The sequence below is a fragment of the Carcharodon carcharias genome, chromosome 10 (genome assembly GCF_017639515.1).
Source record: "Carcharodon carcharias isolate sCarCar2 chromosome 10, sCarCar2.pri, whole genome shotgun sequence".
Classification (NCBI taxonomy): Eukaryota; Metazoa; Chordata; class Chondrichthyes; order Lamniformes; family Lamnidae; genus Carcharodon; species Carcharodon carcharias.
In genome coordinates this window covers 70,650,416-70,668,780 of record NC_054476.1, presented here as the reverse complement: position 1 = coordinate 70,668,780, position 18,365 = coordinate 70,650,416, and the positions used below count along the sequence as shown (strand labels likewise).

Below are 18,365 nucleotides of genomic sequence, written 5' to 3'. Positions count from 1 at the left end.
ATTTCTCACTATTGTACAGATTTTATCCTTTATTATCTCTTCTTTTGTGTGCCCCAACAGGTAGTGCTAGTTTGCTTTTTATTTTCATCCAACACCGCTGGCTAATTGCAATGCAAAAAAATGCCAAATTTGTTCGTCTTTTCCTGTTACTACACCGCTTCTCCATCGGCAAATCCTCAGCTGTGCCTTCTCATGGCGACACATGGAAACTGGGTCCCTTGTGGCTCCAGGCTAAAACTTCAGAGGAACCAGGAGGAAATTTGGTCCCCAGACATGCAGTGTGCAGGCCCACTGGCATGTAGGCAGACACTGACACTCATGAGCTAAACTCCTAGCTATGGGCGAATAGCTCCACTGCTTTTAGGATACTTCGGAAGAATTGAAGACTAAGGGAGAAAACGTGACAAAAAATCTGGAGTGGAGCCCAAAGGCAAACAAACGTTTAAACAGGTCATCTTTCTGGAAATTCCTGCAACCAAACTAGTGCCAAGTGTAGTGCTTTGTATTCCTTTGGATTCAACTGGAGAGGTCAAATAGGAGACCCTGATGTCTGAGCAGCCCAGGGTCTAAATTAAATTTTGCCCAGGCTTGCAACCTAGAAAGGACACTGCAATTTCATTGCAGGGCGTTAATACAATATGGGAGACAGCAGTTACAAGTGATAAACCCAACTCAATTGGCATAGAGAATGGGTGCTGTGGGCTGTCTCCAATAGTGGAGGGGACCATTGTATCCCATTGGTCAGTCACTACCTACTTCATGCCCACCGACTAGTAAGGTGCTGACCTGTCATGGTCCATCTGCTTCAATGGATGCTTGGAGCTTAGAGTCTCTGCTCAACAAATGGCAGAACCCATTACACCAGGATAACAAACAAAACGAACAAGAAAGAAAGAAGATGCTAACTCTTTGATTGGTAAGCTCAATTGTCAGGGCCATTTGCACGGGATTAACAGGTGACTTGCAACTGTGATCAACATGGAATTAGATAGGCTGAACACCAATATAGCTTCCCTACAAGAGACCAGGCTCACCGATAGCGGGTCATTGAAAGGAAAATATCACATGTTCATCTGGCAGGGCAAGAGTTCAGAGAAAACACATGAGCAAAGTGAAGGCTTCTTGCTACTCTTGATGATAGAAGCCCCTAGCACAAATGATTCAGAACGTTCACTCTCCATCTGCCTTTCAACTCAAACAGGGCCAGTTAACTTATCTTCATGAGTATCTGCGCTCCAATGCTAAGCTCCACTACAGAGGCAAAAGATCAATTTGATGAGGAGCTTGACACTGCTATCAGCAGAACCTTTAAGTTAGAACATCTTTACCTGCTGGGGGATTTCAACACAAGAGTGGGCTATGATTATGACGCACAGCCCTCCTGCCTTGGGCATCATGGCCTGGCAAAGATAAATGAGAATGGACAGAGACTACTTGAGCTTTGCTGCTACCATGAGCTTTGGTAACTAACAGCTTTTTTCAGAACAAAGCATGCCACAAGGTGTCCTGGAGACATCCAAGATCAGGGCATCTACATCACCTGGATCCGATCATCATCAGGCGTGACTCTCTGAACAGCATTCTCAACACAGGCAGTTACCACAGTGCTGATCATTCCCTGGAGAGGATACAACCCTTGACATTTTTTCCTTCAAAGCAGAAATGCCATCTTTGTATCAATGTCAGCCATACTGCCTACCCAGATAAAAACCAACAGTTCCATGACTCGACTGAACAGGTGCTCTCTGGCATTCCTACACAGATTTCAGAAGTGATTTGGAAAATACTTCGAGACACTGTCTACAATACTGCACTCTCAACATATGGGAAGCAAAAGCGGACAAATAGTTACTGGTTCGAGGCTAAAATCACCGTGATGAAGTCTGCCATTGAAGCCAAACAGTCAGCTCTCATTAACTGCAAGAGAGATCTGAGTGAGAAAACTCGGAATGCACTAAGAGCCACTGGAAGTGAAGTCCAACAGGCTGGTGGGTGGTGCGCCAATGACTTCTGGTTAAAACCAGTCAGAATATTCAGATGTACTTCGACATAGGTAATGTCAGGGGCATGTACGGAGGGATCAAAAAGGCAAGAGGTCCATCATCAAAGAAAACAGCTCCACTGAAAACAAAGGGAGGGAAAGTCATCACCAACTTAATAAGCAGTTGGAGAGATGGGTGAAACACTACCTTGAGTTATATTCCAGGGGTGAACACTGTCATCGAAGAAGCTCTGTCATGGCAGAGCTGGATATTGAACCCACTCTGGAGGAATGAAGCAAAGCTATTGACTGGCTGCCATGGGCAAGTTAGATTTAGTTAGATTTTTTATTATTATGAAAAAGGACAAAGATAGAACAGGAGTAAATGTTCTAAATTGGGGGAAGACAAATTTTACGAAGCTGAGAGATGATATGGCATAAGTGGATTGGATAAAGCTACTTGAAGCAAAATCAGTGACAAGTGGGAGGCATTCAAAAGCGAGATTCTACGGACACAGTGTAGACATGACCCCACAAAGATAAAAGGTGGTACTGCCAAATCTAGGGACCCCTGGTTACCCAGAAGCATGAAGGGTAAGATAAAGAAAGCTTATGACAATCACAAAAAGCTAATGCTGTAGAAAGCCTACAAGTATAGAAAGTACAGGGGTGAAGTAAAAAAGATAATTAGGAAAGCAAAGAGAGGATATGAAAAAATATTGGCAGATAAAATCAAAGAAAACCCAAAGATGTTTTATCAGCACATTAAGAGCAAGAGAATAACTAAGGAAAGGGTAGGGCCAGAGGTGTACAAAGTTAATTATGCATGGATGCAGAAGATGTGGCAAGGGTTTTCAATGAGTACTTTGTCTCTGCCTTCACAAAGGAGAGGGATGATGCACACATTCTAGTTAAAGAGGAGTCTGAAATATTAGATACAATAAGCATAATGAGAGAGGAAGTACTGGAAGGACTGTCATCCTTCAAGGTGGATAAATCACCAGGGCCAGATGGATTGTATCCCAGGCTGTTAAAGGAAGCCAGGGATGAAATAGCGGATGATCTGAAGATCATTTTCCAACCTTCACTAGGTACAGGCGAGGCACCAGATGATTGGAGGTCTGAGAAAGTTATACCATGGTTTATGAATGATGCGAGGGATAGGCCAAATAATTATAGGCCAGTCAGTCTGACTTCGGTGGTGGGCAAATTATTAGAATCAATTCTGAGACACAGGATGAACTATCACTTAGAAAGGAATGGATTAGTCAGGGATGGTCAGCATGGTTTTGTTATGGGAAGGTCACGTCTTACTAAGTTAATCAAATTTTTGAGGAAGTAGCAAGGAGGATTGACGAGGGTAGTGCAGATGATGTTGTTCACATGGATTTTAATAAAGCATTTGACAAGGCAGACAGGTCAGGAAAGTAAAAACCCATGGGATACAGGGGAACGTGGTGAGTTGGATCCAAAATTGGCTCAGTGACAGGAAACACCGGGTAATGTGAATGGAAAGCGGTTTCCAATAGCATTCCACCGGGGTCAGTGCTGGGTCCCTTGCTGTTTGTTGTATATATTAATGATTTGGGTTTAAATGTAGGTGACATGATTGGGAAATTTACAGATAACACAAAAATTGGCTGTATAATTGACTGTGAAGAGGATAGCTGTCGACTCCAGAATTATATCAATGATTTGGTGTAGTGGACGGAAAAGTGGCAAATGGAATTCAATCCAGAGAAATACGAGGTAATGCATTTGGGGAGGGAAAACAAAGGTAGGGAAAACACAATAAATGGGAGGATATTGAGATGGGTTGAGGAAGTGAGAGAACTTGGATGCATGTCCACAGGTCCCTGAAGGTGGCAGGATAGGTGAATAAGGGGGTAAAAAGGCATATGGAATGCTTTCCTTGATTGGATGAGGTATAGAATATTAAAGTAGGGATGTAATGCTGGAACTATATAAAATGCTAGTTAGGCCTCAGCTGGAATTCTGTGTACAGTTCTGGTCGCCATATTAAGGGAGGACATAATTGCTCTGGAGAGAGTGCAGAGGGGATTTATAAGAATGTTGTCAGGGCTTGAAAAATTGCAGCTATGAGGAAAGATTGGATAGGCTAGGGTTGTTTCCCTTAGAACAGCGGAGGTGAGGGGTGACTTAATTTATGTATACAAGATTATGAGGGGCCTAGAGAGATAGAGTAGACAGGGAAGACCTGTTTCCTCTTGCAGAGGGGTCAAATACCAGGGGACACAGGTTTAAGGTGATTGGTAGAAGGATTAGAGGAGACACGAGGAAAAACTTCTTCACCCAGAGGGTGGTGGGTATCTGGAATTCGTGGCCTGTTTCGTGGTGGAGGCAGATACCCTCAACTCATTTAAAAGGTACCTGGGTCTGCCCCTGAAGTTCTGTAATGCTAGGCGCTGGAAGATGGGGTTAGAATGACAGCGAGTTTTTTATTTTTTCTTTTTCAGCCAGCGCAGACACAATGGACTGAATCACTTCTTTGTGTTGTAACTTCTCTAGGTTCCACGGGCAAAACTCCAAGTGCTGATGCTATACTGTTTGAACTCATCAAGCATGGGAACCAGCATCTGAAAAGACTTATCTGTCTCTGCTAGAGGGAGGGGGCAGTGCTCCAGGATATATGTGATACAAAGATTGGGATCCCATACAAGAACAAGGGTGACAATAGTGATTGCAAGAACTATGGAGGCACCTCCCTGCTGAGCATCATAGGAAAAGTATTTGCCCATGTTACTCTTGTCAGACTGCAGATTCCAGCTAAGCACATCTATCCCAAATCCCAGTGTGGTTGCAGAACTGGAAGATCCACAATTAACATGGTCTTCTCAGTCCAGCAGCTGCAAAAGAAATGCTATGAACAAAGGAGACCACTATGTATTGCCTTCGTCGATCTCACCAAGACATTTGATCATATGAGCTGCTGGAGAAAATTGGCTGCCTGCAAAATTCCTCTCCTCTTTCCACAACAACATGATGGGTAAGGTCAGCTATGACAGGGAAATATCAGAACCCCTTGAGATCCGCAGTGGGGTTAAACAGTGTCTGCCACCGACACATCTTGGCAAAGTCTTCTCTTTGCTGCTGTCATTTCCCTTCAAGTCATCTACAGAGGGTGTCTACTTACATTCCAGAACTGACGAAAAGCTGTTCAGCCCTACTCCCCTGAGATCCAAGACAAAGGTGCGTCAAGTCTTCATCAGAGAGTTGCTCTATGCTGATGATGCCACACCAACATTCCATACTGAGGAACACCTGCAGCCATAAATGGACAGACTCTCTCATGCCTGTAATGAGTTTGATTTGACCATCGGTATCAGGAAGGCTAATGTCATAATCCAGGATGTTGCCATACTGACATTTATCAGCGTTGACAAAGTGACGCTGGAGGTTGATGATAGCTTCACATATCTAGATTCCACAGTAACCAGCAATCTGTCACTTGATGCTGAAATCAACACTACCATCACAAAAGCTACAGCTGTTATGTCCAAGCTGAGTAAGAGAATGTAGAACAACAGTAACCTGATTGAGAACACTAAACTGCAAGTCCACCAAGCCTGCACTCCTCTACAGTGGTGAGACCTGGACATTTGCTTGGCAGGAGAAAAGGTTGAACAGTTTCTACCTTTGCTGTCACAAACATATCCTCAACATCTCTTGCCAGGACAAGATCACCAACTCAGAAGTCCCGAAGCATTCTAATTCCATCAGTATATACTCATTGTTAAACCAATGATGTCTGTGCTGGCTCGACCACGTTCATACACGTTTATAGCCATATACCCAAAGACCTTCTTTCTTGGTGAATTGGCCACTGGGTCACATCCTCCTAGGCATCCGTACCTCCGCTGGAAGGACATCTGAAAGCGAGATATGAAGATGGCAGGTATTGACACTAACAACTGGGAGACAGTCACTGACGGCCGTGTCCTCTGGAGATGACTGTCTGGAAGGACATTGGAAGAGGCGAGCAGAAATGAAGAGCTCAGGTAGCCAACAAGAAAATCCAAAGAAAACAGAGGCCAGCAATTTGTGCACCTTCTCAGCCCATTGTCTTCTTCTATACCAAACGCAGCAGAGACTGCCATGCCAGAGTGGGGCTTCTGAACCGTATCAGGCAATGCATAATACAGTGTTGACTATCACGGCGCAAACTACTGTCATATGAGATGGAGGGCTGCGACAGAGCAACCCAAACTCCTTTTACTTTCTTCCTGTCCTTCCAAAATGTCAAATACCTTTGAATATTCAGTCCAAACCTTGATCACTTTGCAACCATGTCTCTGTAAAGGCTATTATGTTATACTCATTTGCTTCTATTTATGCAATCAATTCATTGTTGCAAATGCTGCATACTTTCAGGTAGAGATTTTAACGCCATCTTTTTTTCACTTTCCCTACTTTTTGAGATATCCAATGACTAACACTTTGATTTTTACATAATTTTTGTAGAAGTGTTGTGCCACTTTGATGCGAAAATTTGATGCTAAAGTCTGAATGAAGACAACATTCAAGAGTCTCTAAATAAATAATCTACGCTGGCATCTAGGAGCATCACATTAGCTCCAGAGATATAATACAGCATCAAAAGACATAATGGGGTCGATTTTTGTTTGTAGTTAAATTGGGCAGGCAATAAACAGCCAATGTCGTCAGGAGGACACCCAATTTCCATGATGGAGTCTCATTCTAATACAAGCAGCAAGCAACCAGTGCTAGTTGTGCTGCTTATAGTCAGCTGGCTGTTTGATGGTGGGAAATCTGACAGGACTGCTGCTTCTTAAATGGGCGAAGAGTTATTCAGCAAATTAGCCAGCAGAAATAGGGAATAGCAGCTGGACATTCATAGCAAGCAGAATAGTTCCCTGAGATTGAATAACCTTACCAAAGTTGCCTCTCCACATCTCTTTCGATCGTTACAGCCTTGCAGCATCAAATGTTAGTCCAAGTAATGGGCCATCCTCCCCCTTACCACTTTACAAAGGTACACTTATGGAATGCTTCCTTCCGTTTATACCCATCACCACTTCCCCCTATTTCCCACCTTGCTGCTTTTAACATAGCGTTTACATTTTGCTCAGTTGCCTCACAGGTCTACACAATCCTTCAACATGGAAAATGCTAATCAGTCTTCTTGCAGAAGCTGACACACAATTGGAAGCAGTCCTGAAGAACAAGAGGAGAGCTTGCAAAATGAGGGTGTGATGATCAACATCATAAGTAAAGGAGGGACGTGCAGCATTGGAGATAGTGAAGCTGGAGGCCTGGGTGACAGTGATGTTTGGTCATTTTCCATTTCTTCCCTCTTTCCACTTAACTCTCCAGCTCACACACTATGACAACATTGATCAATGTGTATACTGTTGGACAATGACTGCATTTCAAAAATATTAAATTTGCTGTAAAGTGATTTGAGGCATTGTGAGGTTGAGAAAGGTATTATATAAATGCAAGTTTTTTATTTCTTGCACAGGAATATGCATAACACCCAAGTAACTATATACAAAGCAACTCCAACATCAATAAACTAATCCAAACTCAGCATTATATATGTTCTAAAATTGCAGATTCCTAAAAAATTATTTGTCTCACCTATTAAAAAAGAGACACAGCATTATACTACATGAAAGACCATTAGCACATACCTGTCCTGTTAGACCTCACAAGTGATAAAACAACAGCCTCTTTTTCTCTTCCTTGGAAACCATCGACAGACTTGATTTCCAGCTCCGGATACTTGTTGAACAACTCCTTTCTTAGGAGTTGTACCTGTTAACCGTTGTCAAAAATAAAGTTCAGCTACAGTTTCTGCATTCCCCACATACCCATCACAATTTGGTTCATCTCATTTCTAAATTCTTCTAATCATTCCCCAAACGAAAAAAACAACCTGTTTCTATCTCTGCTAAACCACTCTTCAACTGACTACCTGGAGAAACATAAGAACAGCCTAGAGGGACCATGGTCCCTTTGTTTTTAACAGAGAAGTGTCTAACCTATGTAGTGCCTCTCACATATGATTGGCAAGATTGGGGACCAACTTCATGAAGGATTTTGGTCATGAAGCCATGCCTTAAAACTCTAATAGGCAAGTAGATGCGTTAGCTTCCTGCTGTCCTGTCTTCAGAACTGTATTAGGGGTCAAATATGCCAGCCCTTGCAAAGGCTGGCTTAGTCCATGGTGTATTACCAAGTTCTACTAACCAGGGAGGTTGCAGATTCATCACCCAGTATGTGCAGAGTTAAAAACAAAAAACTGCGGATGCTGGAAATCCAAAACAAAAACAGAATTACCTGGAAAAGCTCAGCAGGTCTGGCAGCATCGGCAGAGAAGAAAAGAGTTGACGTTTCAAGTCCTCATGACCCTTCAACAGAACAGTTCTGTTGAAGGGTCATGAGTACTCGAAACGTCAACTCTTTTCTTCATGTGCGGAGTTTGTTGAGCTCAGCTACAGCAGCAGCTGAGATGAAATAGGCTTGTGGCTGTCAGGGGAGAGTAGAACCAGGTGCACCAAATGGCAAGCGCACACTATGTGAGGCTGATCAAAAGGCAGGCATAGACCTTTTGCAACCTTTCATTATACCTTGATGTTATAGCTCAAAACTCTCTAAGGGCTTAGCACCAATACTGAAAAGTCATTGAAAATAAGTTGCATTAACATAAAAAAACTTTTTTCCTCAAAATTGACCTTGGTGAGAGAGCAATTAGAATTCCAGTTTTGGTTCAATAATATGCAGGGTCACAAGAATGATGGCTTAAAGTACCTTATTCGCTCCCATAGGTTTAAAAAGCTGGGTCCATTCACTTTACAGCTATGTAAACTTAGCATGCATAAAGGCTTCTATCCCAAATGAAAACAGGTAGAGCAGTCTCAGTGGCACCACTGAGATATGCAAATGTGTGAAAAACGTTGGATAATTCCTTAGAAGCACTCCAAGTGGAACTCCAAAAGAGTGAGAAAACAGACAGATTGCCAGGTTGCCTTTAGGCCCTGGCATATCAACTTAGGAAGAATTGTAGGCAACTGTGTTCGGAGTCCAGATCATCAAAGAGCCAGATGCAGAGATGTGCTGTTATCTGCTGCATGTACACCTGCAGCACAGGATGGTATATCCATGGTTAATATTGTGCTGTAGCCTGGAAACTGCCTCCAACATGCTGAGCTATTGGAATGGTGTAATGCAGTGGTTCGAAAACCCATCTTCTCACAACCTTCTCATATGTCACCTCATCCATTTCAGCAGCTGTTAAACAGAACATTATTTGCCTGCAGACACATATCGTATCGTTCACTTTCTGTACACTAGTAGTGTGTTTGCTTTGTATGCCTAAATCCGAACCTTGGCAATGATAGTCAACCAAGTACTGAAAATTGGATGCAAACAGTACACTACTTATTGGGTCAGTGAACTGCCCCTTTCAAGCCATTATGATACAAACTGCACCCATAACCAGAAAACTTAGGGATTGTATGAGAAACTCACATTACTCACATTCTGTTTTTGATTATTTATAAATTAAGATATAACTTCTAAAATTTGAATGTTTCAATATCAGAAATCAAAAACCAAATGCCTACTTTGCCTGTATAGAAATATTGGCAAATGATCAGGACACATACCTGCAAATTGTAAGGCGCTATCACAGCAATATCCTTAGGGTGGACACCAGCCTCAGTCAGGGCTTGAATGTGCATTGTCACAATTTGAACTTCACCTGCAATAAAAGCAGTATGAGTTATGACAGACTCGGGTCTATCATACATTCTTTTCATTTGCATTAATTGCTTTTGGCAAGTGGGGAATACTCCCCACTTGCCTGGATGAGTGCAGTTCCCACAACACTCAAGAAGTTTGACACCGCCCAGGACAAAGCAGCCCGCTTGATTGTCACCACATCCACAAACATTCACTCCCTCCACCATCGATGCACAGTAGCAGCAGTGTGTACCATCTACAAGATGCACTGCAATAATTCACTATGGCTCCTTAGACAGTACCTACCAAACCCACAACCACTACCATCTAGAAGGACAAGGGCAGCAGATAGATGGGAACACCACCACCTGAAGTTCCCCTCCAAGTCACTCAACACACTGACTTGGAAATATGTGTCTGTATATGTGTCTGGCAATAAGTTGCCATTGCAGCTGTTTAAACACCTTACTGACCATGTCACAGTAGTTTTATTTCCTCATGACCACAGACTAAGAGAAGAGAATGATAGAGCGCCTGCCAATGAATTGGGATGAGGGTCTCTCAATCTAGCAGATGAGATGTTCAAGTTTACAGCCTTAGAGACAGCAGCATTAAATCTTAGTCTAATAACATTTGAAATCTTGAGCTGGATTTTCCCAGTCCCATGGAGACGGGGATACAGGATTGAAGTGAGGGCTAGGAGTTGTGAATGTGCAGGTAAACATGAGGATGCCACACCAGGGCAGCTCCGCAACGCATTACTGAGAACTTAGCCAGGAGGCGGGCAGCCAATTAAGATGGTTAAAGCCTCACATAGAGGCACAGTCCACAGAACCTGGGAGCGTTTGTGCACGCATCTTTGAAGGTGGCAGGACAGGTTAACAAAGCAGATAATAAAAAATGTGGGCTTTATAAAAAGAGAGTACAAATGCCAAGAAATAATGCTAACCTATATAAAACACAGGTTCTGCCCCAGCTGAGTATTACAGAATTTTAATGGCACAGGAGGCAATTCGGCCCATCAGGTCTGCACGGCTCTCCAAATGAGCATTATGACTTAGTGCCATTGCCCTGCCTTTTCCCTGTACCCCTGCACATTGTTTCTATTCAAATAATCATCTAATGCCCTCAGGTGCCTCAGTTGAGCCTGCCTCCTCCACACTTCCAGGCAGTGCATTCCAGGCCCGAACCACTCATTGTGTGAAAAAGTTTTTTCTCACATCACATTTGCTACTTATGCAAATCACTTTAAATCTGTGCCCTCCCATTCTTGATCCTTTTATGAGTGGAAACAGCTTCCCCCTATCTACTCTGTCCAGCCCCCTCATGATTCTGAACATCTTCATCAAATCTCCTCTTAGCCTTCTCTCCAAAGAGAACAGTCCCAACCTCTCCAATCTGTCTTTGTAACTGAAGTTTCTCATCCCTGGAACCATTCTTGTAAACCTCTTCCGTACTCTCTCCAGTGTGTTCACATTCTTCCTATAATGTGGCGCCCAGAACTTTACACAATACGCCAGCTGAGGTCTAAGTAGTGTCTTATATAACTTCAGCATAACCTCTTTGCTCTTGAACTCTCTGCCCCTATTAATAAAGCCCGGGATACCATATGCTTTATTAACTGCTCTCTCCACCTGTCCTGCCACCTTCAATGATCTATGCACATATACACCCAAGTCTTTCTGCTCCTGTACCCCATTCAAAATTTCACCTCTTATTTTATATTGTTTGTCCATGTTCTTCCTACCAAAATGCATCACCTCACTCTTCTCCGCATTGAACTTCATCTGCCACCTATCCGCCCACTCCACCAACTTGTCTATGTCCTTTTGAAGTTCTACACTGTTGTTCTTGCAGTTTACAACACTCCCAAGCTTTGCATCATCTGCAAACTTTGAAATTGTCCACAACACACCAAGATCTAGATCATTAATATATATCAGGAAAATCAAGTGTTCCAATACTGACCCCTGGGAAACTCCATTACAAATCTTCCTCCAGCCCAAAATATATCTATTGACCATTACTCTCTGCTTCCTGTTTTTCAGCCAATTTTGAATTCACATTGCTACTGTCCCTTTTATCCCATGAGCAATAACTTTTCTTACAAGTCTGTTATGTGGTGCTATATCAAATGCCTTTTGAAAGTTCATGTACACCACATCAACAGCATTACCCTCATTGACCATTTCTGTGACCTCTTCAAAAAACTCCAGCAAGTTAGTTAAATGTGATTTCCCCTTTAGAAATCCATGCTGGCTCTTCCTTATCAACTCATATTTTTCCATGTGACGACTAATTCTATGTCCACCACTGAAGCAAACTGACTGGTATGTAACTGCTGGGCTTATCCTTACAACCTTTTTTGAACAAGGGCATAATGTTTGCAATTGTCCAGTCCTTGGCACCTCTCCTGAATCTAGGGAAGACTGAAAAATTATGGCCAGTGCCCCTGCAATTTCTACTCTCACTTTCTTCAATACCCTTGGATGCATCTCATCTGGTCCTGGTACCTTGTCAACTTTAAGTACCGACAGTCTATTCAACACATCCTCCTTAGCAATTTTGAACCCTTCTAGTGACAGAGTTTCCTCGTCTATCACCATGGCCTGGTGGCACCTACCTCCTTGGTAAAGACAGATGCAAAGTATAAATTTAATACTTCAGCCATGGCCCATGTGTCCATGTGTAAATTCCCTTTTAGATCCCTAATCGGCCCTACTCCTCCTTTTACCACCTTTTCACTATTTATGTGCCTATAGAAGGCTTTGCGATTCCCTTTTATGTTGGCTGCTAGTCTTTTCTCATAATCCCTCTTGCTTCTCCAATATGCTTTTTCACCTCCCCTCTGAACCTTCTGTATACCTCTTGGTTCCTATTCTAGGAACAACACTATTTAGGAAAGTTGAGAAGGTTTTGGAGAGGGTACAGAAGAGATTTACTAGAATGGCTCCAGGGTTGAGCAATTAGAGTTAATGCAGATTTATGCGAGTTATTGGAGCATCTGGGGCTGTTTTCACTGCAGCAGAGAAAGCTGGGAGGAGATTTGATGGAGGTGTTCAAAATCTTGAAGGGTTTAGATAGAGTAGATAAAAATACATTGTTTCTAACGGCTGAAAGAGCGATAACCAGAAGGCACAGATTTAGAGATTTGCAAAAAATAATCAGAGTTGACACGAGGGAAAAAATTTTAATGCAACAAGCGGTTAGGATTTGGAGTGCACTGCCTGATAGGGTGGTGGGTACAGATTCAACAGTAGCCCTCAAAAGGAATTGGATAAATAGTTAAAGGAGGAAAAAAATGCAGGGATATGGGGAAAGAGTGGAAGTAACTGGATTGCTCTTTGATAGAGCGAGCACAAACTCAAAAGTCCAAACAGCCTCCTTCTGTGCAGTCTCATTCTATGATTCCCTTTTAAATCAGTACAAGATTTCACACAGGAACTAAATGCCCACCAAAAGGCCCAAATTATTGGCTCAGTTCACACTTGGTGTGTGGATAATTACAGATTCAAAATCAAGCTGTCAAAATGGTGCATAGAGACATTTGGCTTGGCTGCTTTAATAATAAAAATTGGTGTGTGCAAGAGTTTTAGCTTCAGGAAAACTACTTTGGTTTAATAGCCCAGTAACATAGAAGAAAGCTATATCTGTATGATTATTTCCAACCTATCACCAGTCATATGGCACCTTTATTTCCTTTAGATTGTTCATCTTCTTCATCAAGTTCAAGCAGACCACATCCTGAGGTGTCTATTAGAAGTAGTGGAATTTTTGTCTCTTCTGTGGAAGCAACCCCAGGCAGATCCCTAAGAATTATGGGAGCACAGTTAATAACACAGCAACACTACAGCTGCACAAAAATAGTCATCCATCAAAAAGCTTGTATTACTGTAACAGAGAAATCAGCCCACACAACATAGTCAATAAAGAAGATTAATTGGAGCGCATGTCTATGTGTATGGGGTCTGCTTTACTAAAATTGCTATAGTAATATTCTGCCAGGACACAATTAATTTTTGGGTAGTATTGATATCTTTATTAGCCTTTGAAACTTAGAAAGAATGAAAATAATTTCATCCCGCCTCCCACCTCCTCCTCAGTTCATCACCTCACAGTTCGTGGAGCTATTTTCAGAGAGGTGTTTTAATCAAATTCAATATTTTAACAGCCTGGCATTAGCAGAAAGACATTTTACAACTCTTGCTCACTCTCATCTCACTTATATGTCTATTAAACACTTACTGAATAGCAATAACTTTTAAAAGTATTACCCAGATCTCACATCAGAATTGATTTATTGTCACAAGTCAACCAGATTACCAAGGTGTCACCTTACACCATAAATAAACATGATTTAAAGTGGCAGGCTGCGCCATCATGTGCAAAGCTGGAGGAGGTAAAGTTACAACAGGAAGGGTGGGCATTGATTGTATTTAGGAAATAACTGGTGCAAAGCCCACAAATAAAGGTAAGCTTTTTAAACTAAATTAGCTCTGATAAACTGCTGAACCAAGCTTTGCTTGTTAATAATTTAAAAACAACTGAAATATGAATACAGGAACAGGAATATGCCATTCAGCCCCTTAAGCCTGTTCCATCTTCAGTTAATTCATGGCTGATCTGCACCTCAACCCCATTTCCCTATATTTGATTCGTATTGCTTTAACATGCAAAAAATCTATTGATCACAGATAGAAAATTGCAATTCAACCAACATGCACAACCCTTTAGGGGAGAAGGTTCTAGGTGTTCATTACACTTGGCATGGAAAAGAGCTTCCTTATTTCACTCCAAAATTGCCTCATTCTAATTTTAAGATTATGCTGTTCTGTATTCTGCTACGGGAGGAAATAGTTTCTCTATACCTACCCAATCAATCCTTCTATTGTTCTAAATGCCGTAATCATATCAACCATCAATCGCTAAACTCAAGGGAATACAAGTCAAGTTTATGCAATGTGTCTTCACAATTTAACCCTGGTATCATTCTCGCGAATCTATGAGTTACACCTTCCACTGCCAATCTAATTTTCCTGAAATGCAGTGCTCAAAACTAAATACAGTGCTTCAGATAGAGCTTGTCTAAGGCTCTGTTCAACTGGGGCATCACTTTCTCACTTAATAATTCCAACCACCTTGAGAGAAAGGTCAACATTCCATCAGCCTTATCGAATGCACCAGCCAACAATATGTATTTAGATAATGCCTTTTAACATAGGAAAAAAAAATCCCAATGTGGAGATAAACTAAGGGGATACAGACAACAAACCAGGAAGTTAGTGATTAGGTTGAGTGACTGAAAGCTAGTCAAAGGGATGGCCTTTGAGATGGGTTTTAGAAAAGGAGAGAAACTGGAGAGGCGGAGAGATTTAGGAAGGCAATCCTAGGGAGCTTGATCTAGGGGCTGAAGGCTCTACTATCAATGGTGGCATGAAGAGAAGGGGATGCAAAAACATTCAGCTGAGGAGGTGGCTGCAGCAGATCGCAGAGTTTGGGTGTGACAAAGCAATGGTGCAATTTCAAGATAAATACGAGGATTTTAAATTTGGCATGTTAGGAGGCATGGAGAAAACATAGCTCAGTGAAAATTGGGATTGGAGACATGTGAGAGTTGGTGGAGATTGGGAAGTCACCGTTTGAATACTTATGGGTGTAGGTGAAGAATTTTAAAGCCGGACTTATGATGTCAAAGGGGAGCTTAATGCCATCCCATCCTGACCTTGACTGTGCAACTAGAATTACAGTGACCTCAAGGCGGTATAATTATTCAGAGCAGATATATTTATTTAGCTATTTCTAAGCTGCCTCTTATACTGTCATTCCAAGAAGCTGAATGTAAGGGCTCAAAGCATAGGGATTGGAATTGGAGTTTCAAGGATCTCTAATTCCCCCTCTTATTGTAAGGCCATCAGTCAGTATGACTCTACATAAATTAGTTGTTAATGTTGCTTAACTCCAGTCCCAAATCTGGGCTGGAGAAATTCTCAACACTGTGCAATCATACTTCGACGAACAAAACAAGTCGCCAGAGGCAGAGAGAAGACAAACCAAATGGACAAACAATGCAACCTGCCTGGTGAGTGGATGACCGCAAAACTATCGAGTGCTATTCATTTCTATTCTGCTCCCCACTCATTGCTTTGAAATCCCAAATGGTCATCCTATGCTAGAACCTCCAGTGCTGGAAAATTTGACACAGCAGGCCCAATATTTGGGATCATCAGTGTGTGAAGTGATAAATTTTGATAGAAGGAATGAAGAGAGGCAACATGAGGTAAATCAATGTTGTCCAATAAAATTTTGATGTTTGCCAAACTTGTGGCCATCAGGTCACCATATTTACCACATGATACTAGATATTTGCAATATTAATAAAATGCACTATCTTTTGAAAGCAAGTTTGAGGTTTTAAACCTTCAGCAATCAAGGCTAATACACTTACTCCAGAGCCAGTAGAACAACTTCAAAAGGATTTTGCAATCTATCTGCTCCACAAAGCAAGCCTATTCTATACACTCTCAAAGAGTGGTGGCCATCTGTTAACTAAAATGTTGTGTTTCTGACAGTGCATTCCAGTTTATTTAAAAAACATTTTTCAAGAGTAAACCATCTCTACTTTATCAGAATTCATATATTAGCAGACGTGGGGAAGGAAAAAAATTGACAAATCTCCACATATTGGCTTCTGTGTTCAGACTCTTCCCTTGCTTACACTCTGTTGCCTGCCATTTCAGGACATAGCAGCCGGACATTCAATAGGCTTTTTGCTCAAAGCCAACCTCCTGTAATCTCTCCTTTTATGTCAATAACGCCCTGCTCCTTTAAATCACTGGTTTCAAGAAATCTATTAAGACGAAGTCAGAACATATTTAAATGTTGCTGCGCTATCCCAGCTTGCCAAAAATGTACATTTCAACCCTCACCAGCAGCAATGCAGCACTGTCCATCACTCACACACTTCAACAGTTTTGCAAAAAACTCCAACTCCCAGCTGAACAAAACTAAGTTCTTCAGTTAGCGTCCCGTGTCACTAGATTTCCCAAGAAAACTTTGAGAGCAGTCACTGTCATTCTGAAGGCTGGCCCTGCTTTCACATCACTTCCACAGATCTAAATGTATCATCAGAACAGGAACAGAGAAGGTAACCAAGGGGTGGTCTAATTTTCTTGTTTCACTGAGCAAGTGGCCCTTCAGCTTCCAGGTCACAAGAAATTGAGAATAGTGTTTTCAATTCTGGGGACCACATTTAAGAGAGGGATGAGGGACTTTAGTCAGGTAGAAAGATTGGAGAAACTGGAGTTGTTTTGCTTGGAGCAAGAAACTTAAGAGGGTATTGGATCGAGGTGTTCAAAATCATGAACGGTTTTGTTAGAGTAAATAAAGAGAAACTGTTTCCAAAGGCAGAGATTTAAGGGCATTGTCAAAACAACCAAAGGTGACACAAGGAAACTTTTTTAAAATAAATGAATAGACAAGTTACTGTGATCTGGAATGTGTTGCCTGAAAAGGAAAGCAGAATCCAATCAAAAGAAATTAGATAAGTACTTGAAGGGAAAAATTTACAAAGCTATGGGGAAAGTGTAGGGGAGTGGCACTGATGAGGTAGTTCTTCCAAAGAACCAGCACTGGTACAATAAGTTTCTGCAGCTTGAGGAAATTGGGGTCAGAGTTGATGAGCTGACGTCTCAAGCTTCAGACAAAGCAATGCATCAGGGAGGGTGAAAGTTACCTGGACACTTTTTCCAGGAGACGGTGACAATTCTTAGACAAGGTACTTCATATTTAATCCTAGGTAAGGAACAGAGTGTGTGATTACAGTGAGGCAGGTATGGGAGCCACAGTCCTGGCACTTGTCCAACAAGTTTGAGGTTCTTGCAGCTTGTGTGGACAAGGGTATGGGCTGCAAGGAGGATGAGCAAACTAAGCACAGTACTATGATACATGGATTCATTCAAGTGGGGGAGTAAAAAGTAACTTACTGACAGCAGAGGAAAATATAGTTAGGGAGATAGATACTGTTCTCTGTAATCAACAGCATGAATCCAAAGGGTGTGTTGCCTGCCCGGTCCCGAAGTTAAGAACATCTCCCCAGGGCTGGAGATGAACTTGGAATGGGAGGGGGAGAATCCAGTTGTCGTGGTCCACATGGGTGCCAACGACATTGGTTGGACTAAGAGAGAGGTTCTGCAGAAGGAGTAAGAGCAGCTAGGGGCTAAATTAAAAAGTCAAACCACAAAGCTAATAATTTCTAGATTACTATCTCAGCCACAATCAAATTGGTGTAAGGTTAATAAGGTCAAAGAGTTGAATGCATGGTTCAAAAGTTGGTGTGGGAGAAATGGGTTTTGATTCATGGGGCACTGGCACCAGTACTGGGGAAAGAGGGAGCTGTACCACTAGGACAGGCTTCACATGAACTGCGCAGTGTCTTGGCAAATTGTATAACTAGGACTGGAGAGAGCATATAAAACTAAATAGCCGGGGCGGGGTTCATAGTGAGAGGAAATTTAGGACGTTAACAAGGATGTACAAGGCACTAGTGGAGGGTAGTGGTACGAGAATGATAACCCAAGTATAACAGGAAGAAACAGAGCATAGAAACATAAAAGTGCACCCAGCAAGTAGGGTTAGAGTAGGGAAAAATAGGGGAAAA

At 42.0% G+C, this 18,365-nt stretch overlaps 1 protein-coding gene across 2 annotated transcripts in view; it reads right to left on the bottom strand.

Moving 5' to 3' along the window:
- ighmbp2 (immunoglobulin mu DNA binding protein 2) overlaps window positions 1–18,365 on the bottom strand; it is an 87,492-nt gene that overhangs the window by 13,270 nt on the left and 55,857 nt on the right. For both annotated transcript variants that reach the window (XM_041197175.1, XM_041197174.1), the window contains exons 11-13: window positions 13,400–13,518; window positions 9,634–9,728; window positions 7,657–7,780 (exon numbers count right to left, since the gene is read on the bottom strand). In XM_041197175.1, the coding sequence (XP_041053109.1) occupies window positions 7,657–7,780; window positions 9,634–9,728; window positions 13,400–13,518 (338 nt within the window). The remainder of the gene's footprint in view (window positions 1–7,656; window positions 7,781–9,633; window positions 9,729–13,399; window positions 13,519–18,365) is intronic.